Raw genomic sequence first — 26,090 nt, forward strand, 5'->3', positions numbered from 1 at the left:
TACATACACATACATATGTGTATACAAACATGCTCTGATCACACTGGTTACCTCACTTGCAATGTTCTGCATCCTTGCTTTCACCCAGGTTATGTGGTTGAGGTCTGGACTGCCATGAGAATTCAAGAGAAAAGGCTGGGCAACAGGAAAGGAGACACTTGGTGGCCCACCTGGCAGCATGGTTCCGCTCAACATTCAGCCCAACACTGATAGCTATTCTCTGACTACGGCAGGCAGGGAGGCCAGGTAAAGGAAAGGGGCCAGTGACAATAAGAGCCAACATTCACCAAGTTCTTAATATGCCAGTTACTGTGCTAAGCATTTCACAAGTACCATATCCCTTAATACTAACAATCTCCACCCTAGAAGGTAAGTACTATTACTACCTCTATGTTAAATGTGGAAACTGAGGTTTACAGAGGTTGAGTAATTTATGCAGGTTCCACAGCTAATTAGAGGTGAACCTGCAATTCAAACTCCAAAGTGCCTGGTCAAAGTATTTTACTCAATTGCCACTGTATCATCTCCCAAATGGGCTAGCCCTGCAGGAATAATCAGTTAACTTACATCAAATCTTTCCTCTCTCAGCATCACCTGGGAAAGACCACTTGAAAGGACTGAAGTCCACATCCATTTGGGTTTCCCATGACTAAAACATAAATAAGATGTTGCAGTCATTTTTATCCATTTCACAATCATGACCAAGCTCCCAAGTACTCCTCCTGCAGCTGACTCACTGTACATACCCATCCTCATTCAGTCCCCAAAACAAATTCTGACAATGACACTTGAACTGCATATAGCAAGCAGGCCTACCAGGTCCTTTATGCAGCTCAACATACAAGGAGATACAGCAAGTTAAGACAAGTGAAGTTCCACTTTTGAGTACCTCCATCTCCCTCCCCTGAATCCTGATCCAGTGGCTGCCAAAGCCAGAAGGGGCTGGGGTGGGGTGTTTGGTCATGGGGAAAGCTGAACTGGTTGGCCCAGCAGATGGAGAAAGGGGAAGGTTTCACTTCTTCACGATCTGAATGACATCCTCGTCCTCCAACGTATGGTCTTTACCCACTTTTTGAGGATTGTGTTTCACAGAGAGACCCCAGACCAGAGCACTGTATGAAAGAGAAAAAAGAACAGTCAGTATAATTAATCACAAAGCTTCTTCCCTAATTACCTGGGTGCCACCTTTCTGCTTCTGTTTAACCTTCCAGCTCTTAACAGCCACAGTCCTGCAACAGCCAAGGTCCCTTCTCGCCAGTCAAAAATCACTCAAAATTGAGAGGCTTTAGCTTCCCCAGTACCCTGGCACACTGGAGCCTGCACAGAGTAGCAAAGACTTACAGAAGTTGTATAGTTCCTCTTGTTCCAGAGCCAGTTTAAGAAACCAAACAAAGCCTGAACAATGGTGGCACAATGGATAGAGCATTGACCTGGGACACTGAGGTCCCAGGTTCAAAACCCCAAGGTTGTCGGCTTAAGTGTAGGATCATCGACATGATCCCATGGTCACTGGCTTGAGACCAAGGTCAGTGCTTCAGCAAGGGGTCACTGGCTCAGCTTGAGCCCCCCGGTCAAAGCACGTATGAGAGGCAATGAGCAACTAAAATGCTGCAACTATGAGTTGATGCTTCTCTTCTCTCTCTCAAAGAAATGAATACTAGTTTTGCCCTGGCCAGATAGTTCAGCTGGTTAGAGCGTTGTACCAGTACACCAAGGTTGTGGGTTTGATCCCTGGTCAGGCACATACAGGAAGCAACCAATTAATGCACAACTAAATGGAACAACAAATGAATGCTTCCCTTCTCCCCTCGCTTCTCCCTTCCTCTGTCTAAAAAAAATAAACCCTGGTTGGTTAGAGCGTCATCCCAATGTGCAGAGGTTGCCACTTCGATTCCCAGATTAGAGCACATACAGGAACAGCTCGATTTTCCTGTCTCTTTCTCCCTGCCTCTCTCAAAAAGAAAAAAAAAATTCCAAGTAATATATTAATGCTAATTTCTTTTTTTTTTTTTTTTTTTTATAGGAACGGAGAGAGAGTCAGAGAGAGGGATAGACAGGGACAGACAGGAACGGAGAGAGATGAGAAGCATCAATCATCAGTTTTTCGTTGCCACACCTTAGTTGTTCATTGATTGCTTTCTCATATGTGCCTTGACTGTGGGCTTTCAGCAGACCAAGTAACCCCTTGCTCAAGCCAGCAACCTTGGGCTCAAGCTGGTGAGTTCTGCTCAAACCAGATGAGCCCACGCTCAAGCTGGTGACCTCGGGGTCTCGAACCTGGGTCCTCCGCATCCCAGTCTGACACTCTATCCACTGTGCCACCGCCTGGTCAGGCAATGCTAATTTCTGTTCTTGGTAACCATACTATGGTTATAGGAATTGATAATGTTAAGAGAAGTAGGGTGAGGGAGATAAGAAAACATATTTTTGCAAATCTAATATTGGTTCAAAAAATGTTAAAAATAACAAATAAAAAATTAGATGCTCATTGTTAGTGGGTTATAATTGCTTGTAGGCCCTCTCAGCAGTGAAAAGAATGAGAAAGAAATTGGGGGAGGAGGATTTACCGTTATTTAAGGTTTACAGGCCCAACCAGGTGGTGGCGCAGTGTATAGAGTGTCAGCCTGGGATGCACAGGAACCAGGTTCGAAACCCCAAAGTTGTCGACTTGAGCATAGACTCATCAGTTTGAGCACTGGGTCGCTGGCTTTCACATGAGATCATAGACATGACCCTACAGTCACTGACTTGGGCAAGGGGTCACTGGCTCGGCTGGAGCACCCCCACCCTGGGTCAAGGCACACTTGAGAAATCAGTTGATGAATAACTAAAGTGCTGCAATGAAGAATTGATGCTTCTCATCTCTTTCCCTTACTGTCTTTATCTATCCCTTTCTCTCTCAATAAAAAAAAGGTTTAGAGGGGGACTGCACCCAATGGAAGCCAGCACGATGCTAGCAGGAAGAATTAACACTTGTGTTTACCAAGAGAAAGATGAACTAACAAGAAAAAGTTAGAGCCCTTTGTACTGCCAGTATTACTAACCATAAGAAGCTTCTAGTGCCGTTCTTCCTGTTCCAACTTCATATGGTTGTTTTTGTTTGGTTGGGTTTTTCTTATTTATTGATTTTTAGAGAGACAGAGGGAGAAAATATTGACTTGTTGCTCCACTTATTTATGGATTCACTGGGTTGATTTTTTTTTTTTTTGTGACAGATCCAGAGAGTCAGAGAGGGGGACAGACAGGTATAGACAGCCAGGAAGGGAGAGAGATGAGAAGCATCAATTCTTCATTGTGGCACCTTAGTTCATTGATTGCTTTCTCATACGTGCCTTGACCAGGGTTGGGGAGGCTACAGCAGACTGAGTGACCCCTTGCTTGAGCCAGTGACCTTGGGTTCATGCTTGCGACCTCAGGATCTTGAACCTGGGTCCTCTACATCCCAGTCCGACGCTCTACCCACTGTACCACTGTCTGGTCAGGCTTGGGTTGATTCTTGTATGTGCTCTGACCAGAGATCAAACCTGCAACTTTGGCATATTGGGATGACATTCTAACCAACTACTACCTGGCCACAGCTCACATGGTTTTAAGATGACAGCAGAGTTCTAACCAAACAAGTATTTTAGCAGCCTCCCTGATAACCAATTTCTTTAATGTTAGCCTAAGAATTTCTTATTAGTGGAATCAGTAGCTCACAGGTAAAAGGTACCACATACATGTCCATCATACTTACTATTTAAATTCTTTAATAAGATTTTTGTGAATCTTCATACAAAAATCCTCCACTGTGGTCCTGGAGTAAGGCAGCACCACTGGGGATGTGTAATCTGGCAACTGGCCTTTGGGTTTGGTGTAACTAGAACAGAAAGGGAGCAAAGGTTGCCCAATTCATGGAATGTTTCATGTACTGCATGCAATTCAACCCTCCATCACCCAAGAAGAACAGGTACAGATAACTTCCAACCTGAGGAAAAAGTGCCCTCAAAATGGTCGAGCAGATAGGAATTAATGTATTTATATCTCCCCTGGCAGGTTGGCTCAGTGGTAGAGTGTCAGCCTGGCATGCAGAAGTCCCGGGTTCGATTCCCAGCCAGGGCACATAGGAGAGGCGCCCATCTGCTTCTCCACCCCTCCCCCTCTCCTTCCTCTCTGTCTCTCTCTTCCCCTCCCGCAGCCAAGGTTCCATTGGAGCAAAAGATGGCCCGGACACTGGGGATGGCTCCTTGGCTTCTGCCCCAGGCGCTAGAGTAGCTCTGGTCACGACAGAGCGACGCCCCGGAGGGGCAGAGCATCGCCCCCTGGTGGGCGTGCTGGGTGGATCCCGGTAGGGCGCATGCGGGAGTCTGTCTGACTGCCACCCCGTTTCCAGCTTCAGAAAAATACAAAAAAAAAAAAAAAAAAAAATGTTTTTATATCTCTAAAAGAAATAGTTAATGAGCCCAGAGGATATCATTTTAGGAGTCTGGTTTAATTTTCACAATACTACTACTCTATCCACTAAGACTTACATCCTCACAAGTTTCAGATAGTCCCAGATCTTTTCCAAGAGGTCATCAAAATTCCAGCGGTGATGGGCAGAGATAGGTACACAGTGAGGTACTTTATAAATGATATCCAACTCCTCAATGGAGATCTGATCAATCTTGTTTAGCACATAGATACAGGGGATATAAACTCTATAAAGAAAAATAAGACATTAATATGGAGCTGTGAACAAGACTGTCAGTTTGATTATCAGCATCCCCTAACCCAGAACTCCAAATCAGACTCTCAAAAGGATAACAGAGGCATAGCAACCCTCAACCCCACACAAAAATAACTTCCTACCAAAATAAAGTACATCTAAAAAGTAAAGTATGGGTTGCCCTGGCCGGTTGGCTCAGCGCTAGAGCGTTGGCCTGGCGTACGGGGGACCCGGGTTCGATTCCCAGCCAGGGCACATAGGAGAAGCGCTCATTTGCTTCTCCACCCCCCCCCTTCCTCTCTGTCTCTCTCTTCCCCTCCCGCAGCCAAGGCTCCATTGGAGCAAAAATGGCCTGGGCGCTGGGGATAGCTCCTTGGCCTCTGCCCCGGTGCTATAGTGGCTCTGGTAGCGGCAGAGCGATGCCCCAGATGGGCAGAGCATCGCCCCAGATGGGCAGAGCATCGCCCCTGGTGGGCATGCCGGGTGGATCCTGGTCAGGCGCATGCGGGAGTCTGTCTGTCTCTCCCCGTTTCCAGCTTCAGAAAAATACAAAAAAAAAGAAAAAGTAAAGTATGGGTTGAGAAGTAACAAAACCCAGGCCCTAGTTCCAGCCATGCAGCCAACTACTAAAAGAGCATGCTACAGTGAAAAGAACACAAGCTTCGGAGTTACACAAACTGAATCTACTTATAGCTCTGTCACTTTCTAAATACGTGCCCTGGGCAAGCTCAGAGTCAATTTCCAGAAGGTTGTTTTAAAACTTACAAGAATGTAGGCCCTGGCCCTGGCCGGTTGGCTCAGCGGTAGAGCGTCAGCCTGGCGTGCAGGGGACCCAGGTTCGATTCCCGGCCAGGGCACATAGGAGAAGCGCCCATTTGCTTCTCCACCCCCACCCCCCTCCTTCCTCTCTGTCTCTCTCTTCCCTTCCTGCAGCCAAGGCTCCATTGGAGCAAAGATGGCCTGGGCACTGGGGATGGCTCCTTGGCCTCTGCCCCAGGCACTAGAGTGGCTCTGGTCGTGGCAGAGCGACGCCCCGGAGGGGCAGAGCATTGCCCCCTGGTGGGCAGAGCGCCCCTGGTGGGCGTGCTGGGTGGATCCCGGTCGGGCGCATGCGAGAGTCTGTCTGACTGTCTCTCCCCGTTTCCAGCTTCAGAAAAATACAAAAAAAAAAAAAAAAGAATGTAGGCCCTGGCCGGTTGGCTCAGTGGTAGAGTGTCAGCCTGGCGTGCAGGAGTCCCAGGTTCGATTCCCGGCCAGGGCACACAGGAGAAGCGCCCATCTGTTTCTCCACCCCTCCCCCTCTCCTTCCTCTCTGTCTCTTTCTTCCCCTCCTGCAGCCAAGGCTCCACTGGAGTAAAGTTGGCCCAGGCGCTGAGGATGGCTCCATGGCCTCTGCCTCAGCCACTAGAATGGCCCAGGTTGCAACAGAGCAACGCCCCAGATGGGCAGAGCATCGCACCCTGGTGGGTATGCTGGATGGATCCCAGTCGGGCGCATGCGGGAGTCTGTCTGACTGCCTCCCCGTTTCCAACTTCAGAAAAAATACAAAAAAAAAAACCTTATAAGAATGTAAGTATATTTCTAATTACATATTTCATAATAATTTTTTTTTAATTTAAAAACACAGCCTAACGAGGCGGTGGAGCAGTGGATAGAGCGTTGAACTGGGATGCGGAGGACCCGGGTTTGAGACTCTGAACCAGCTTGAGTGCAGGCTCATCTGGTTTGAGCAAAGCTCACCAGCTTAGACCCAAGGTCGCTGGCTCGAGCAAGGGATTACTGATCTGCTGAAGGCCCACGGTCAAGGCACATATGAGAAATCAATCAATGAACAACTAAAGAGCCACAACGAAGAATTGATGTTTCTCATCTCTCTCCTTCCTGTTTGTCTGTTCCTATCTGTCCCTTTCTCTGACTCTCTGTCTCTGCCACAAGAAAAAAAGAAAAAAATTTTAAACACAATATCTGGCAATGTCACAATCCCAATGTCAAATCAGTGTGGCAGCTAGAGTCAATAATAATTAAGTAGGCCACAAATTCTCAGGCTTTTAATGACTCACTTATAAAATGTCTAACTCAAAACACTGGCTTTGTTTTCAAATGAGAATCAAATAAATTCATCAAACAAACAGGAACAAATGAACAGGAAAGCAACTAGAAAATATTACATCCAAATGCCAGGAATAATTTTAACAGTAGTTCCAATTATTACTCAATTAATAATAGCAATGTTTCATGAAATAGGGTTTCAGCTATGTACCCTTGGGTTAGAGAGAGTACATACACCCAGGCCTTCTCTGAGTCCTGTAGGATAGCTTATGGGATTTTTTTTTTCTATTAATTTGAAGTGGGGAGTAAGAGGGGGAGGGGACAAGGGGGAAGGAAGAGGGGAAGGAGGGAGGGGGAGAAAGAGAGAACCATCAACTTCTTGTTTCACTTAATTGTTCCATTTAGTTGTGTACTCACAGATTGCTTCTCATATGTGCCCTAACCGGGGATCGAACCCATGACCTCTGGAGCACCAGGTCAAAGTTTTATCCACTGAGCCACAAAGCCAGGGGTGGATTTTTAAAATAGATTAATTCTGGGAGCAAAAACTGAGAACCTACTCTCTTCAATCATTATACGACACAGAGCTTAGGAAACATCCTAGTTCGCAGCAAGTAACTGAAGTGGGAAATTTGACCATCATAATCGAATTTCAGAGCAAAGAAAGATGTTAGAAATCAAGACCAACCCTTGATTTTACAGCTAAAGAAACCAAGGTTGCCTGACCAAGTAGGGTCGCAGTGGATAGTGTTGTCCTGGGGCACTGAGGATCCAGGTCCAAAACCCCGAGGTCACCAGCTTGAGCCGGGCTCCTCCAGCTTGAGCTCGGGCTCACTTGCTTGAACATGGGATCATAGACATGATCCCATGGTCCATGGCTTAAAGACCAAGGTCACTGGCTTGAGCAAGGGGTTACTGGCTCTGCTAGAGCCCCCCAGTCAAGGCATGTATGAGCAATAAATCAATGAACAACTAAAGTGCTGCAACTATAAGTTGATGCTTCTCATTTCCCTTCCTGTCTGCCCCTTTCTTTCTCTCTCTCTCTTGCTAAAAACAAAAAACAAAAACAAAAAAAACAACCAAGGTCCACAAGTGGACTTAGAATCAATGTCTTCTGGATTCATGATACAATTTCCATTACAAGGCTTCAAATTCAAATTCAGGCACCTTACTGCACCGTCAGACCATACCTGTTTCCTTCTACCACATCAATGAGGTCGTCCGCTGTGGCATCACTACGCAGAGTCACATCAGCATTATGAATTTTGTATTCAGCCAGAATGCTCTTCACAGTTTCAGTATCCAGCTCACTCTGAGGGCACTGAATGAGCATAGAAGACAATGACTAGTCAGAAAGCCAAAAAAAAAAATCGGGAGATTTTCGTGATCCTGTAGCTCACAGTGTTAAAGGTTGGGTCTTGCCCTTCAGACCCATGGGACAACCCGGCCCCAGGCAACTATGAACTTGGAACAGGTATCCAATGAGGAGAAGTTGAACCTGTGCTGTAAGTACTACCTGGATGTGTGGCACTCAACTGTGGGCTTCCTCTTTTGGGTGATTATACTCACCACCTGGATCACCATGTTCCAGATCTACCAGCCCCGTTGGGGCACCTTTGGGGACTACCTCTCCTTCACCATACCCCTGGTTACCCCGAGAACTTTTGCACAGGCCTGAGACTTGATCATTCTGGATGGGCTCCTCTACTCTGAGCCCACTCTCTGGCCCCTAATACTTGTTCCCATCTCCTGTGTTCTCTGTTGACACCACCCAATAAATGGTCCTAATTCCCCCCCAAAAAAAAAATCTCCCAAGAGTACCTACTGATGAATCTAATCTGGAAAACCTGGCTAAGCTGCAAACTCATTTCTAAAGACTGCTATCCTGGATCAAAGTAACTGACTTTTAGCAGGAAATACTTAAAAACTGCCTGACCTGTGGTGGTGCATAGGATCAAGAGTCGACCCGGTTGCCTGACCTGGGGTGGCGCAGAGAATCAAGCATCAACCTGGAAATGCTGAGGTCACCGATTCAAAACCCTGGGCATGTCCAGCCAAGGCACATATGGGAGTTGATGCTTCCTGCTCCTCCCCCCTTCTCTTTCTTTCTCTCTCTCTCTCTCTCCTCTAAAATGAATAAATAAAAATTTAAAAATATAAAAAAAAGAGTCGACCTGGGACGCTGAGGTCGCTGGTTCAAAACCCTGGGCTTGCCCAGTCAATGCACATATGGAAATTGATGCTTCCTGCTTCTTCTCCCTCTTCTCTCTCTCTCTCTCCTTTCTAAAATGAATATATAAAAGTTTTTTTAAAAAATACTTAAAAACTGAAAATCTTTCCAAACTGTAAGGAAGGTGTTATGGGCTAAACTGTGCCCCCATAGCTGCCACCCAAATGTGTACGTTGAAGTCTTAGAACCTCAGAATATTACTGTTTAGAGATAAGGGATTAAAGAGGTAGTCTGACCCGGAGGTGGCACAGTGGATAGTGTTGGACTGGGACACAGAAGACCCAGGTCCAAATCCCTAGGGTCTCCGGCTTGAGCGTAGACTCCTGCGTGGGCTCATCGGCTTGAGCATGGGATCAGAGACATGACCCCATGGTCATTGGCTTGAAGCCCATGGTCACTGACTTGAGCAAGGGGTCACTCACTCTGCTGTGGTCCCCCTAACCCTCCACCACCAGTCAAGACACATATGAGAAAGCAGTCAATGAATAACTAAGGTGCTGCAACGAAGAATTGATGCTTCTCATCTCTCTCCCTTCCTGTCTGTCTGTCCCTCTCTGTCACAAAAAAAAAAAGTTAATTAGGTTAAAATAAAGTTATATTGGTGGGCCCTAATCCAATGTGACTGATGTCCCTATTAAGAAAAGGAGATTAGGAAACAGACACACAAAGGGAAGACCACGTAAAGAGACAGAGAGAAGACGGTCATCTAGAAGCCAAGGAGAGAAGGCTCAGAAGAAACCAATCCTTCTCACACCTTGATCTAAGATATCAAGCTTCTACAATTAACAGAAAATAAATTTGTGTTAAGCCTACCCAGTGTGTGGTAGTTTATTATGGCAGTCTTAGCAAACTCAATAAAAAAGAATACTATTGCTCAAATTCAAACATTGTGAAAGGATAATGGGAAGGCTCTTTTGAGCAGGACATCTTAAACTTGCGCCAGTTAAATTGTCTGGACCTCTAGGATGTTAAATGTTCTAGGAAATTCTCAGTCCTGGATTATACGACTTAGAAGCAGCATTTGACAGTATTTGATCACTCCTCCAATCTGAAATTCTTTCTTGGCTTCTAAGATTCCAAACTCTACTAGGTTTTCTTCTCTTTTGTCTGAGAAGTCTTATTCACTAATTCTTCCCTCTAATCATTGAGGAGGGCCAAAAAGCTTAATCCTTGAACCTTTTTTATACTCACTTCCTAGTGATCTCAGCTAAGGCTTTAAATTGAAAACCCCCCAACTTCATACCTCCAGCCTAGATCATTCCTCACATGATTGACAGGAACACTTAGATGTCTAGTTAGCATATCGAACTGAACATCCTGACTTTCCCCTCCTTTACAAACCTATTCTTATCCAAAGTCCTACCATTTTAGTAATGAGTAGATTTTTCTAACTTAGGACAAAAAACACAGAGTCATCTCTTTCTCTCATGACTTATATCCAATCCAGGCTATTTCCTATTAGCTATTTTCAAAACCTTTCCACAATCAACCACTTTTCATCTCATCCACTATTACAACCCCGGTTTAAGAAGCTATCACTTCCACTGGATTTTTACAATAACCTCTTAAATGGTTTCTCAGCTTCTTCTCTCAATAAACAGCCAGATTACTATAATAATTGAGTCCATTAAAAATAATAATAATAATTAAGTCCATTAAAACTTAATCAGTCCTGGCCACGTAGCTCAGTTGGTTAGAGCATCGTCTCAATATGCATGGTTGCAGGTTCCATCCCTGGTCAAGGCACATATAAGGATCAACCAATGAATGCACAAATAATTGGAACAAGAAATCAATGTCTCTCTTTCTCTCCCTTCTTCTCTCTAAATTCATGTTTGCTCCACAGATTGGAAGCCAACCAGTAGTTACCCAACTCCTGCAAAGTAAAAGCATATTTGGCCCTCTTTTTTTTTTTTTTTTTTTTTTAATTTATTCATTTTAGAGAGAGAAGGGAGGGAGGAGCAGAAAGCATCAACTTCCATATGTGCCTTGACCAGGGAAGCCCTGGGTTTCGAACCGGTGACCTCAGTGTTCCAGGTCGATGCTTTTACCCACTGCACCACCGCAGGTCAGGCATGGCCCTATTTCATGACTTCATCTCTTACTACTCTTCTTGCTCACTCTGCTGTTACTCGAACATGCAAAGACATACTCTACCCAAGCTGTGAATACTCTTCACCAACATATCCATTTGGTTTACTCCTTCATGTCACCTTAATGAAGACTTTTTCTGATCAAACTACTTAAAACTGCAACCCTCCCAACTATAACTCTCTACCCTCTTTCCCTACATTACTTTTGTCCTCAGATGCATCATCATCTAATATACCATATTTATTCAATTTTGTTTGCTACTTTCCCATTAGGATGTAAGGGCAAGGATTTTTGACTAGTTTGCTCCCTCTTCCATCCACTACCCAGTTCCTAAAACAATGCTTGGCCTATAGCAGACAATCTTATTAATCTGTGTTGAATGAATAAAAACATGACATTGGCAGCAACCTACTTAATGCAAGCATCAGATTGGTCTATATTCCTATACCACCCAAAAGAGGAAATGACACTGAAAACATAAGTGTGACTCTTATCCTACTCTTGATTCTTGTCTGTCATTGCAAGGTCATTATGTCACTTTAGTGCTAGAAGTGAGGTAATTTCCAAATGTCACTGTTTCTGTAGTTCAACCCATTCCACCCAGTGTTTTTAGCAGCCTGCTCCATATCACCTTCTCCACTTACAGTGGCTGTAAGATTAATGCCTCCCTTATCCTTCTTCTTAAAGCCAATGTTGGGAGGTTTGCTGTTCAAGCGAATGCCAAAGCCTTCCAATTCATTTTCAATTATCTTCTTATGTCCCAAGGGTTTCAGGACATCCAGAACAATCAGGATCAAGTTACACGTTCGGGCCACTAAAGAATTGAAAGAATAAAAATTTTTACCCAAGTAAAGTTCATTAAAGATTCAACTAATCCGCCAGACCAGGTGGTGGTGCAGTGGATAGAGCGTTGGACTGGGATGCCGAGGACCCAGGTTCGAGACCTCGAGGTCGCCAGCTTGAGCACAGGTTCATCTGGTTTGAGCAAAAGCTCACTACCTTGGACCCAAGGTCGCTGGCTCGAGCAAGGGGTCACTCGGTCTGCTGAAGGCTCACGGTCAAGGCACATATGAGAAAGTGATCAATGAACAACTAATGTGTCACAATGTGCAACGAAAAACTAATGATTGATGCTTCTCATATCTCTTTTCCTGTCTGTCCCTGTCTCTGACTCTCTCTCTGTGTCTGAAAAAAAAAAAAAAAAAAAAAAAAGATTCAACTAATCCAAATACTCAAAAGTAAGGCAAAGGGGTAGTTCCTGCACTTAAAAGACAAAGGATGTTTTTTTGTCCCTGGCCAGGTGACTCAGTGAATAAACATCCACCCAGTGCTCCAGAGGTCATGAGTTCAACCCCAGACAGGGCAATACGAGAAGCAATCAATGAGTACATAACTAAATGAAAGAACTAAGCAAAGCGAGTTGACGCTTCTCTTTCTCTCCCCTCTTCCTCTCTATCTCAAATCAATGGGCTGGGGGGGGGGGGAGAGAGGAGACAAAGAATGTTCTTGTAAATACACAGACACGCATGAAGTTCTTAAGGTTAACAAAAATTTAAGCCAGAAGTCAATTTGTAATGTATGCTTTGCTTTCTACTAGTGTATCTAGAAGATGTGTCAACTTCTATATTCACTAATACAAAAACAAGTCATGTCCTGGCCGAATAGATCAGCTAATTAGAGCTTCGTCTGGAAACATGTAGTTTGCTGGTTCGATCCCAGAGCACAATAGAAACAGATTGATGTTTCTCTTTCTCTTTCTCTCTTCCTTCCTCCATCCCTTTGTTCCTAACTAAAATCAATTTTTTTAAAAAGTCATAATGAAGCTACAAACCAAGCAATAACCTAAATCCATGAAAGAGCTTTAAAAAATTTAACAGTTAAGAATTCTAGGCCCTGGCCGGTTGGCTCAGTGGTAGAACACTGGCCTGGCATGCAGAAGTCCCAGGTTCAATTCCCGGCCAGGGCACACAGGAGAGGCACCCATCTGCCTCTCCACCCCTCCCCCTCTCCTTCCTCTCTGTCTCTCTCTTCCCCGCCCACAGCGACGCTCCACTGAAGCAGAGATGGCCCAGGAGCTGGGGATGGCTCCTTGGCCTCTGTCCCAGGCGCTAGAATGGCTCTGGTTGCAACAGAGAGACGCCCCGGAAGGGCAGAGCATCGCCCCTAGTGGGCGTGCTGGGTGGATCCAGGTCGGGCGAATGCGGGAGTCTGTCTGACTGTCTCTCCCGTTTCAAGCTTCAGAATACAAAAAATAAAGGCCCTGGCCAGTTGGCTCAGTGGTAGAGCATCGGCCTGGCATGCAGAAGTCCCGGGTTTGATTCCCGGCCAGGGCACACAGGAGAAGCGCCCATCTGCTTCTCCACCCCTCCCCCTCTCCTTTCTCTCTGTTTCTCTCTTCCCCTCCCGCAGCCAAGGCTCCATTGAAGCAAAGATGGCCTGGGTGCTGGGGATGGCTCCTTGGCCTCTGCCCCAGGCGCTAGAGTGGCTCTGGTCACAACAGAGCGACGCCCCTGGTGGGCGTGCCGGGTGGATCCAGGTCGGGCGCATGCGGAAGTCTGTCTGTCTGTCTCTCCCCATTTCCACGTTTCCAGCTTCAGAAAAATACAAAAAAAAAAAAAAAAAAAGAATTCTAAAAAAATAAGGTTATCTGGTTAGTATATTTTAGTTAACTTTATTGAGGTATAACTTACCAAAACTAAATCATGCCCAAGTTAAGCATACAGTTTGATGAAAAATATATATACTTATCTAATGACTATTGCAATCAAGATTTCCATCACCTCTGAAAGTTCCCTTGTACCCCTAATGCAATCAATATTCCCCTAATGCAATCAATCAGTTCTTCGTCAACCACTGATCTTTCTGTCACCATGGTTTAGTTTGCATTTTTCAGAATTTTATTTTTTTCTTAAGTGAGAAGCAGGAAGGCATGTGCCCAACTGGGATCCACCAGGCAAGCCCCCTATGGGGTGATGATCTGCCCATCTGGGGCTGTTGCTCCATTGCTGAACAATGAAGCTATTTTAGTGTCTGAAGCAAGGCCATGGAGCCATCCTCAGTGCCCGGGGCCAACTTGCTCCAACAGAGCCATGGCTGCAGAAAGAGGGAGGAGGGCAACAGAGAGAGAGAGAGAGAAAGAGAGAAGGGAGAGAGGGAGGGATGGAGGAGCCCCGTGTGCCTTTTAATCAGGAATCGAACCTGGGACATCCACACGCCAGGCTGATGCTCTACCAGAGTCAACCAGCCAAGGTCTCAGAATTTCATATAAATGAACTCAAGCAAAATGTGATTTGTACCTCGCTCTTTTAATTTAGCATAATGTTTCTGATATTCATCCATGAATGACTTCTAACCTATAATTCTATAAAATAGCTAAATTAATAATTTAATATAAGGGTGGAATAAAAATACTTTCAAACAGCCTGACTAGGCAGTGGTACAGTGGATAGAGCATCAGACTGGGATGCAGAAGACCCAGGTTCAAAACCCCGAGGTTGCTGGCTTGAGTGCGGGCTCGCCAGCATGAGCTGGGGTTGCTGGCTTGAGCACGGGATTATTGACATGACCCCATAGTCTCTGGCTTGAGCCCAAGGTCACTGGCTTGAGCAAGGGGTCACTAGCTCTGCTATAGCCCTCCAGTCAAAGTATATATGAGAAAGCAGTAAATGAACAACTAAGGACCTGCAACGAAGAATTGATGCTACTCATCTCTCTCCCTTCCTGTCTGTCTGTCCCTCTCTCTGATTCTCTCTCTGTCTCTGTGGGAAAAAAAAACAACTTTCAAACATGGGGGGAAATATATATATGTATATACCTATCATTTACCCTTCCTTGGAAGGTTACTAAAGAATATGCTTCATGGGCACCTGAAACCTGTATAATGTATTAACAAGCGTCACCCGCCTGACCTGTGGTGGCGCAGTGGATAAAGTGTCAACCTGGAAACACTGAGGTTGCCGGTTCAAAACCCTGAGCTTGCCTGGTCAAGGCACATATGGGAGTTGATGCTTTCTGCTCCTCTCCCCTTCTCTCTCTCTCTCTGCCCTCTCTATAATGAATAAATAAAAATAAAATCTTAAAAAAAAAACCAAAAAAAAAACAAGTGTCACCCAATAAATTCAATTAAAAAAAGAATATGCTTCAGTAAAACATAATATAAAAACAGTAAAACAATGACTCTAGGAAATGGATCCCACACAGAAGGAAATCTCAGGATAAAAGCCAGCCAAAAAGTCTACAACTGCACTGCCCAATACAGACTCTGCTAGCCACCTATGGCTATTTAAATTTAAATTCATTAAAATCAAAGTGTAAATTCAATTCCTCATACACTAGGCATATCTAAAGTGTTCAATGGACACACATGCTTAGGGGCTACCAAATTAGCACAGATTCAGAACATATCCATTACTGAAGAACATTTCCATTACTGGACAGTGCTGATCTAGAAAGCAACCAATCCAGATTGAACCAAAAAGACAAAGGGTAGAGAAGGATAGTACCAGGGCTAGGGAGAGAGAATGAAATCAGTAAGATTATTTTTGGAACTGTATTTATGTATCTAAAAAAATGTTGACTGATTGGCATTTGATCTGTTGTAACATTTAGAAAATATTAGCAAACACAGAAAAGTACACAAAACCAAACATAACTAATTATTTATTACATAGAAAACAAATTTTAAAAGCACATTTCACAAGAAAAAATGTCATAATATACTATCTCAGCACTAAACAAAAGTTACATAGACAATACATAATCATATAAACCATGATTAATGACTTAACTAAAAATTGTGATACAACTTTTTTGAAAAAATGGGAAGAGGTATGGAGTAAAAGGGTTCACTCCTGCCTGACCAGGCAGTGGCACAGTGGATAGAGCGTTGGACTGGGATGCGGAAGACCCAGGTTCGAGATCCCGAGGTTGCCAACTTGAGTGCGAGCTCATCTGAGTTGAGCAAAAAAAGCTCACCAGCTTGGACCCAAGGTCACTGGCTTGAGCAAGGGGTCACTCGGTCTGCTGAAGGGCCGCGGTCAAGGCACATATGAGAAAGCAATCAATGAACAACTAAGGTCTCGCCACAAGAAACTGATGATTGATGCTTCTCATCTCTCTCCATTCCTGTCTGTCCCTATCTATCCCTCTCTCTTACTCTTTGTCCCTGTAAAAAAAAAAAAAAAGGAATTTACTCCTTACCATAAAAAAATTGATAATACCTAAAATTAATCATGAAATAGCAATAAAAGCATAATTTTTAAAGGCAAGTAGGAAAAGAAACAGTTAAAGACAACAGTATAGTTGGCAATGGGAAGTGACATTGAGGTGAGAAGGTGAAGTAGCAGATTGTTGTAATTTATGATTAACCTTTTATAAGATCTTGCTTTAAATAAATTTTTTTTAAAAGCATGGCTGGGAAACCTGAGCTCTAATTCTAAATGTGCCATAAACACTGCAACACTGAACTGAAGCACTTCACTTCTCTAGTCCTTAGTGTTTCTCCTTAAATGGGGATCTGAGGTCCCTTCACATTATGACATTCTATTCCAGAAAGAAGTTAGGAAAAACTAGGCCCTTCACTACAGTATCATCTCCAAGCCCACAGTTCCCATCCTAAGGAACAACACCTGGTAAAGAAATAATACTTCAGGATGGTGGCCCAGGACCACTCACCTGCAATGACTTGACGGCCTCTACCTTTCCCATCCTTGGCACCCTCAATGATACCTGGGAGATCCAGGAGCTGCAAGATTAAGAACAGGGGAAAGAAGAAAAGAAAAAAACTGGTTATAAATCTGAGCAGATAAAACAGAATGATTTCTCAAGTATCCAACATTTAGTAGAGCTAAGTCCAATCTTCCTTAAGAGTATGTGAATATTTCCTAAACTGTGGTAGCACAATGGATAAAGCATCAACCTGGAATGCTGAGGTCACTGGTTCTAAACCCCAGTCTTGCCCAGTCAAGGCACGTATTAGAAATAACTATTACCAGTTGATTCTTCCTGCTTCTCCTCCCCCTTTCTTTCTTCTCTCTAAAATCAATACATAGTCTTAAAAAAAAAAAAAGTATGTGAATATTACTTTAACTAAGCATGTTTTAAATGTCAGCTATGGGCTTTTTATATACGTTAGTTTAAAATGCCAAACAACTGCCCTGGCTGGGCAGCTCAGCTGGTTAGAGCATCATCTCCTTGTGCCAGGGTTTACAGGTTCAATCCCCAGCCAGGGCCCATACAGGAATCAACCAATGAGTGCATGGATGGGTGGAACAGCAGGTTGATGTTTCCCCTCTCCCCCATCCCCTCTCTAGAATCAATTAAAAAAACAAACAAAAATAAATCTTTAAGCCTAACCTGTGATGGTGCAGCAGATAAAAGCGCTGACCTGGAACACTGAGGTCACCGGTTCAAGATCCTGGGCTTGCCTGTTCAAGGCACATAAGGGAGTTGATGCTTCCTGCTCCTCCCCCCCTTCTCTCTCTCTCACCTCTCTAAAATGAATACATAAAATCTTAAAATAAATAAATAAATGAATGAATTTTTTAAAGGCCTAACAACTCTGTGAGATAAGGCTATTAGTTGAGATTCATAGAACCTGTGGTTTACACAAAGTCACAGTCCTAACAGCTGGATAAGAGCTATATTAGATAATACTGAGACCTCTGCAAATCCCCCTAATTCCCCAATGGACAAAATATTCTGCAACAATTCTTAAAGAGGCAAGCACATAAGAATCACCTGTAGAACCATTAAAAATGAGCAGGTGAAAAAAAAATGAGCAGGTGAGTCCCATCCCTGCAGATTCTGATTTGGAAGGGCCAAAATAAGGTTCAGGTACTGATTTGTAATTCAAAAGGCTCCATGAGTGACTCTGATGTGTGTCCCCAATTGAAAATGACTGTTGACTAGAGCATTGTCCCAAAGAACAGAGGTTGCCGGTTCAATCCTGGTCAGGGCACATACAGGAGATCAATGTTCCTATCTCTCTCTCTCTTCCTCTCTCTCTAAAATCAATACAATAAGCATTTTAAAAAAACAAACACTGGCCAGTTGGCTCAGTGGATAGAGTGTCGGCCCAGCATATGGATGTACCGTGTTCGATTCCCAGTCAGGGCACACAAAAGAAGCAACCATATGCTTCTCTCCCCCTTCCTTCCCTCTTCCCCTCCCACAGCCAGTGGCTCAAATGCTTTGAGCACTGGCCCAGGCACTGAGGATAGGTTGGTATATCAGCCTCAGGTGCTAAAAATAGCTTGGTTGATTCAAGCATTAGCCCCAGACAAGGGTTGCTGGGTGGATCCAGTTGGGGTATATGCAGGAGTGTCTATCTCTCTTCCTCTCACTTAAAAAAAAAAAAAAATAGCATTTGTAAAATCTGAAAATATCACTTATCTACTTTATGGCCAATACTAAATTATCCACATGAATGAACTGGGAACAGATTTGCACTTACAAAAATATTGTTTAAAACTAACTTTTGGCCCTGGCCAACTGGCTCATTGTTAGAGCATCAGCCAAGAGTGTGATGTCCCAAATTCAATTCCCAGTCAGGGCACACAGGAGAAGTGATCATCTGCTTCTCCACCCCTCTCCTTCCCCTTTCTCTTTATCTCTCTTCTCCTCCCACAGCCATGGCTCCACTGGTTTAAGCATGTTGGCCCCGGGTGCTAAGGATGGCTCTGTAGAGCCTCTACCTCAGGTGCTAAATATAGCTCGTTTGTGAGCATGGGCAGAGCATTGGCCCAAGACAGGGGTTGCCAAGTAGATCCCAGTAACTGTGCATAGAGGAGTCTATCTCTGCCACTCTCACTTGGCTAAAGAAAAAAAAAAAAAACAACCTTTTTGCTAGAAGCATATTTTACATTATAGGAATATACGCCGTTTAAATAAACAATAAAAAAGTAATTCAGACCAGGCAGTGGTGCAGTGGATAGAGCACTGTGTCGGACTGGGACAGAGAGGACCCAAGGTCAAAACCCCAAGGTCACCAGCTTGAGCATGGGCTCACCAGCTTGAACAGGGGACACTGGCTTGAGCGTGGGATCATAGACATGACCCCGTGGTTGCCGACTTGAGCCCAAGGTCTCTTGCTTGAGCAAGGGGTCACTCGTTCTGCTACAGCCCTGCCCCACCATCAAGGATCATATGAGAAAGCAATCAATGAAAAACTAAGGTGCCAAAATCAAGAACAATGCTTCTCATCTCTCTGCCTTCCTGTCTGTCGGTCCTTATCTGTCCCTCTCTGTCACACACACACACACACACAAAAAAAAAAGCCCTGGCTGGTTGGCTCAGTGGTAGAGCATCGGCCTGGCGTGCAGGAGTCCCGGGTTTGATTCCCAGCCAGGGCACACAGGAGAGGTGCCAATCTGCTTATCCACCACCCCCCCCTTCCTCTCTGTCTCTCTCTTCCCCTCCCGTAGCCGAAGCTCCACTGGAGCAAAGTTGGCCCGGGCGCTGAGGATGGCTCTATGGCCTCTACCTCAGGCACTAGAATGGTTCTGGCTGCAGCGGAGCAACGCCCCAGATGGGCAGAGCATCGCCCCCTGGTGGGCATGCTGGGTGGATGCAGGAGTCTGTCTGACTGCCTCCCCGTTTCCAACTTCAAAAAAATACAAAAAAAAAAAAATTCAGGAGGTAGGTAGTTCACCTTTTCCATTCATGAACCTACTCCAAAGCTCCTCCCTATTCCTTACTACCAATTAGTAGCATTACCTCTTCAAGACTGATAGAACACACTGGTCAAAGTGAGCAACCTTTTCTATCACTTTCAAAAAGGATAATATATTCAATGCACCTGCCCTGACTGGGAAACTTCAGTTATATTGATTTAAAACGCCACATGGGAAGTAATGAGCACACCAGATCTTGACTTCTATCCTCTCCAATAAAACAAACTAGAACTCTTTTAGACGTGTTTGATTCCAGGGCTGGGGAAAGAAAAATCTAAGATTAGCATGGACCATCATGTGGTGCCTGAAAATAAAAAAATACTCAAAAACAGATGGGGACCTAACCAGGTGGTGGCACAGTGGATAGAGCGTCGGACTAGGATGCGGAGGATCCAGGTTTGAGACCCCAAGGTCACCAGCTTGAGCGCGGGCTCATCTGGTTTGAGCAAGGCTCACCAGCTTGGACACAAGGTCGCTGATTTGAGCAAGGAGTTACTTGGTCTGCTAAAAGTCCGTGGTCAAAGCACATATGAGAAAGCAATCAATGAACAACTAAAGTGTCGCAATGAAATACTGATGATTGATGCTTCTCATCTCTCTCCGTTCCTGTCTGTCTGTCCCTATCTATCCCTCTCTCTCTCTCTCTGTCTCTGTTAAAAAAAAACAAACGGAGGCTTATAGAAATAAAACAGAAGCCAATCTCGGCCCTGGTCGGTTGGCTCAGTGGTAGAGCGTCGGCCTGGCATGCAGAAGTCCCGGGTAGTGCAGAAGTTCCAGGTTCGATTCCCGGCCAGGGCACACAGGAGAAGCACCCATCTGCTTCTCCACCCCTACCCCTCTCCTTCCTCTCTGTCTCTCTCTTCCCCTCCCACAGCGAGGCTCCATTGGAGCAAGGATGGCCTGGGCACTGGGGATGGCTCCTTGGCCTCTGCCCCAGGCGCTAGAGTGGCTCTGGTCGCAACAGAAGCGACGCCCCAGAGGGGCAGAGCATCGCCCCCTGGTGGGCAGAGCGTCGCCCCCTGGTGGGCATGCCGGGTGGATCCGGGTCGGGCGCATGCTGGAGTCTGTCTGACTGTCTCTCCCCGTTTCCGGCTTCGGAGAAATACAAAAAAAAAAAACCAGAAGCCAATCTCAAGTACTTCCTAAGGATCCAAGCTGGGATAATTTTCTGTAATAAAATAAATGGAGTACTAGATTATACCCCATATTTGGGTGGTGGGTATGCAACATAATTGAACGACAAGATAACCTGGACTTGTTATCTTTGAATATATGTATCCTGATTTATTGATGTCACCCCATTAAAAAAATAAAATTATAAAAAATAAAAAATAAATAAAAAAAAAATTAAAAAAAAAGAAATAGATTATACCCCATAAAATAAACATCCATGAGCCCACAATAATACAAGTTATTGAATATATATATATATATATATATATATATATATAAATGGGGAGAAAGAATAGCTTTTTCATATGGATAGAAGAACTGCAATTAATAAATACATTAGGAAAAAGAAAAATAAAGAGTCATCATTAGGCAAGAAGCACAATAATAACTGTTGCAGATAAGATCAAAAAATGGATGCTAAAATTAGTGGGCAAGTTTGAGAAACAGGACCTCAAAGTATATCCCCCAAGATATTTATTAACTACAAAAACAAAGGGAAACCCAGCAGACACCATTTTAACCAACTGATAAAGGTAAACTCACCAACTATTTCTCTGGTATTCTTGCCAAAAATACATAACATTTCAGTCTAATCATGAGAAAATATCAGACAAACCCAAATTGAGGAACATTCTACAAAACAGTTGATCACTACTCTTTAAGGGTGTAAAGGTCAAAGAACAGGACTGAGGGACTATTACAGATAGCAGTAGAATAAGGACAAATAACTAAATAAACATGGGATGATACTAGACAGAATCTTGGAAAAGAAAAAATAAACAATGGGGGAAATTAGTAGAATTCGAGCAAGGTCTGCAGTTTAGAGACTGTTATTACACCAATACCAATGTTAACCCATCCCTGATAATTACTCTCCAGCTATATAAAATATTAACATTTGAGGTAGCAGGATAACAGAAGAGAACCTCAAAATTATGTTGAATGAAAGGAGCCAACCTCCTCCAAAAAAGTCTGTTTATATTTATACATGTCCTTATTTAGATAAACTCTTAACATGTAAACTATAGTGAAAAAAAGCAAGTAAGTGATTGCTTGGAGATGAAGGGGACAAGGAGGGACAGGACAAGGTGCATACCCCCAATTCTCAGATGAAAAAGTAGCCCTGCCCTGGCTAGTTGGCTCAGCAGCAGAGCATTGGCCTGGCGTGTGGAAGTCCGGATCGATTCCCGGCCAGGGCACACAGGAGAAGCACCCATCTGCTTATCCACCCTTCACCCTCTCCTTTCTTTCTTTCTCTCTCTCTCTTCCCCTTGCGCAGCCAAGGCTCCATTAGAGCAAAGTTGGCCCAGGTGATGACGATGGCTCCTTGGTCTCCACCTCAGGTGTGGAGTGGCTCTGGTTGCAGTGGAACAAAGCCCCAGATAGGCAGAGCATGGTCCCCTGGTGGGCATGCCAGGTGGATCCCGGTTGGGTGCATGCAGGAATTCTGTCAATTTTTCTCTGTGTTTCATAGATATTTGGTTTTGTTTTGGGGGGGGGGGGGGGTTTAGAGAGAAACAGGCAGGAAGAAAGAGATAAGAAGCATCAATTCGTAGTTGCATAATTTCAGTTGTTCACGGATTGCTTCTCATACATGCTTTGACCAGGGGTCTCAGCCCAAGTAATGATCCCTTTCTCAAGCCAGTAAACCTGGGCTCAACCAGCAACCATGGAATCATATCTATGATCCCAAGCTTGAGACCTTGGAGTTTTCTAATCTGGGACGTCAGCATCCCAGGTTGATGCTCTATCCACTGTACCACCACTGGTATGGTATTGTTTTTATTGCTCCATCTCCCCTGCTAGATAGTGAGGGCCTGGTAGATCAAAGATAAGGTCTGGTATATAAAGTGCTCCCAATAAGTTATTTTTATATCACTGCAAGGATTTCTTCCCTTCTTTGATCTACAGAAATGACTCACCTGGATCTTGGCACCTTTGTATCTGATGACGCCAGGCACAGTGGTCAGAGTAGTAAACTCATAGGCTGCCACCTCAGAATATACCCCTGCCAGGTTACTGAGCAGTGTTGACTTCCCCACAGATGGAAAACCCACAAACCCAATTCGAGCATCACCTGTCTTGGCCACATCAAAACCTAAAACATCAATAAATATCAAAAAGAGGAAGAAAGTTATCCCTGAGTGTGGAGACTCACACAATTCTTTTCATATTCTGGCTACCTCTCTAGGACCTATTTCTACAATTTATTTTTTACAGCTTACCTCTGGCAGAACTTAAGCACGCAAAATCCTCCTACAATTCACAATGTTTGATGGACTGTTTGATATAAAAACTTTATTCCTCGACCATTTAAACTGTTATAAACCTGTCTAGTACTCACAGTGTTTAAGACCCAAATATGTAATAATTGGTCTAAAAATTGGGCTTCTTTTTGTCTTACAAACCCTGTAAACTGTATGTATGACTGACTGGGGTTTGTTTGTTTTACAATGGTTGCAAACAGGTTCAAAGCCAAATTTGTGGCCCTTCTCTAAAAAAAAGTGCTAGTTTAGCCCTGGCCGGTTGGCTCAACGGTAGAGCGTCGGCCTAGCGTGCGGAGGACCCGGGTTCGATTCCCGGCCAGGGCACACAGGAGAAGCGCCCATTTGCTTCTCCACCTCCCCCTTCCTCTCTGTCTCTCTCTTCCCCTCCCGCAGCCAAGGCTCCATTGGAGCAAAGATGGCTCTGTGGCCTCTGCCTCAGGCGCTAGAGTGGCTCTGGTCGCAACATGGCGACGCCCAGGATGGGCAGAGCATCGCCCCCTGGTGGGCAGAGCATCACCCCTGGTGGGAGTGCCGGGTGGATCCCCGTCGGGCGCATGCGGGAGTCTGTCTGACTGTCTCTCCCTGTTTCCAGCTTCAGAAAAATGAAAAAAGGGGAAAAAAATGCTAGTTCACTTAGATAATAATCACTTGCCTTTGAAATCAACAGAATAACATAAATTCAATTCAAGAATTCAGGCTAAAAAATACAAATCTTTGAAAATTTTAAATTATTTTTAAACCACATGCCTCTATTATTTTGGTAGAAATTACACCAGAGGAAAAAAGTGTTTAAGAAAAACACAAACCTTCTCCTGGCCCACCACCACCACCACCTTTTGGAGTAATGAGTTCTCTGCGAAGCTTAGCGAGGCGAGCCTTAAGCAGCCCTAGGTGGTGTGCAGTGGCCTTGTTCTTCTGAGTCCGAGCCATCTATAAGGGAAAAATCACAGCCATAAATCAGGAGTAATTCCTACAGGGTAAAATGTCCAGAATGAATGGTCCCCCAGCTCTGAGAAGTGTTTTTTTTTTTTACTAGGTCCCTCTAAAGTCAGTATATCCATACCCATTTTAGTCAGATGTCAAAAAGGGTAAAAATGCATTCTCTCCATCACCTACCCAGCCCATTCCCCTCATTAGAGAGAAAACAACTGAGGTCCACAGAAAAGAGACGTTACTAAGGTCATTACAATTAGCTCCACAGATCAGACTAAAATTCATCTGCTGATTCCTTTTCTAACTGCTTGTACCTGGCATGCCCCATATAACACAGGTCATCACTTTCCCAAGTTTAAAGAGCTCTGAGCCCTGGCCGGTTGGCTCAGCGGTAGAGCGTCGGCCTAGCGTGCGGAGGACCCGGGTTCGATTCCCGGCGGAGGACCCGGGTTCGATTCCCGGCCAGGGCACACAGGAGAAGCGCCCATTTGCTTCTCCACCCCTCCGCCGCGCTTTCCCTCTCTGTCTCTCTCTTCCCCTCCCGCAGCCAAGGCTCCATTGGAGCAAAGATGGCCCGGGCGCTGGGGATGGCTCCTCGGCCTCTGCCCCAGGCGCTAGAGTGGCTCTGGTCGCAACATGGCGACGCCCAGGATGGGCAGAGCATCGCCCCCTGGTGGGCAGAGCGTAGCCCCTGGTGGGCGTGCCGGGAGGATCCCAGTCGGGCGCATGCGGGAGTCTGTCTGACTGTCTCTCCCTGTTTCCAGCTTCAGAAAAATGAAAGAAAAAAAAAAAAAAAAAAAAAGGAGCTCTGAGCACTACAGGCAATAGAATCACACAATCATCCAGGAGAAATCAACAGTTACCACAGAGGTGAATCTACTTCCAGATCCTATTCCCAGGAAACCGAGTCAACGAAGTAGAGAGCGAGGAAGGTGGGATTTCGAGGAACAAGGAAAGACACTGACGTACTTCAGCAGTCAGGGGTGGAGAAAGGGAAAGGATTCACTATTGCTCGCCAAAAAAAGGAAGCAAGAACTGAGAGAAACAATGTTCGAAGAGGAGCTGGATACTGGAAGGAGGTACCGACCAAGGTACAGGAGTGCGGAACGCGAGGGCCCGGCCTGGGGGAGTCGGGGGGAAAGGGGGCCGGCCTGGGGGAGTCGGGGGGAAAGGGGGTCCGGCCTGAGGGAGTCGGGGAAGGGGGTCCGGTCTGAGGGGAGTCGGGGAGCGCGGGTCCGGCCTGAGGGGAATCGGGGAGCGCGGGTCTGGCCTGAGGGGTCGGAGAACGCGTGTTCCGGCTGAGGGGAGTCGGGGAAAGAGGGTTCGGTCCTGACGCCGCTGAAGGGAGTTCGTACGGGAGAGACACCGCCAAAAAAAGAACGCTCGGACCAAGAGTGAAGCGCCAGTTACGTCCATTACCTCGGCTTCGATCTCCGCAATCTTGGCTAGGGTGCTGCTCATGGTGGCGAGTCCGGGGGAGAAGCGGCGTCTTCCAAGTCCCTTCCCACGCCCTACGGCAGACCTGCCTCAGGAACCAAGCACTACTTGAAGTGCGCAAGCGCGGTACTTCCTTGTTTTCGCGAGAAAACCGGCGCGAGGTTCACCGCGAGATGTACAGTTGAGTAACCTACTCCCCGTCAGCCAACCCCGCCCCGTCCCGCGAGCCAGCGCAGTGTCATAGAGCCCGCGGGAGCTGGGGCCAGAGAGGCCGCCCCAGTCCCTACCTCCCGAGCGCGCTGAGGGTCGCGCGCCGCTCGGCCCCGCCCCGCTCCGCCGGACCTGCGCCCGGAGCTGGCGCATGGTGTGTGTAAGCCGCGCTCTTCGCTAAAGCCCCAAGGCCTGCAACCCCTCAAGCCCTGAGCCGCTGGCAAAAAGTGCACTCAAACCCTCCATCCGCCCTCCTCACCAGCACTTTACGGGTCCTGGAGCCCCTTTTCATGCTAGGGAGACACCTCGGTGGACTCCTAGGCCTCCTGGGTTGATGC

At 45.5% G+C, this 26,090-nt stretch overlaps 1 protein-coding gene and 1 pseudogene across 1 annotated transcript; one reads left to right on the forward strand and one right to left on the reverse strand.

Annotated features, from left to right (window-relative positions):
* Window positions 1–793: 793 nt before the first annotated feature.
* On the reverse strand, window positions 794–25,676 carry DRG1 (developmentally regulated GTP binding protein 1). Its single transcript, XM_066260106.1, has 9 exons — window positions 25,525–25,676; window positions 23,979–24,102; window positions 22,828–23,003; window positions 16,734–16,803; window positions 11,705–11,874; window positions 7,927–8,057; window positions 4,512–4,679; window positions 3,737–3,859; window positions 794–1,112 (listed from the first exon to the last, which is right to left on the reverse strand). The coding sequence occupies exons 1-9, from the start codon at window positions 25,564–25,566 to the stop codon at window positions 1,013–1,015; spliced, it is 1,104 nt and encodes a 367-aa protein (XP_066116203.1). The 5' UTR covers window positions 25,567–25,676; the 3' UTR covers window positions 794–1,012.
* Window positions 8,153–8,414, forward strand: LOC136324132 (gamma-secretase subunit PEN-2 pseudogene; annotated as a pseudogene).
* Window positions 25,677–26,090: the final 414 nt, after the last annotated feature.

The sequence above is a fragment of the Saccopteryx bilineata genome, chromosome 2 (assembly GCF_036850765.1).
Source record: "Saccopteryx bilineata isolate mSacBil1 chromosome 2, mSacBil1_pri_phased_curated, whole genome shotgun sequence".
NCBI classification, from domain to species: domain Eukaryota; kingdom Metazoa; phylum Chordata; class Mammalia; order Chiroptera; family Emballonuridae; genus Saccopteryx; species Saccopteryx bilineata.

What these genes read in the sequence shown, in the direction of transcription:
- DRG1 (XM_066260106.1), bottom strand. Translation starts at nt 25,566, where the DNA reads ATGAGCAGCACCCTAGCCAAGATTGCGGAGATCGAAGCCGAG. An exon ending in AGGCCGTCAAGTCATTGCAG is followed by an intron (nt 11,875 to 16,733) that starts GTGAGTGGTCCT and finishes TCAATTCTTTAG; the next exon opens with TGGCCCGAACGTGTAACTTG. An exon ending in TATCTGAAACTTGTGAGGAT is followed by an intron (nt 3,860 to 4,511) that starts GTAAGTCTTAGT and finishes TTTCTGTTCTAG; the next exon opens with TTACACCAAACCCAAAGGCC.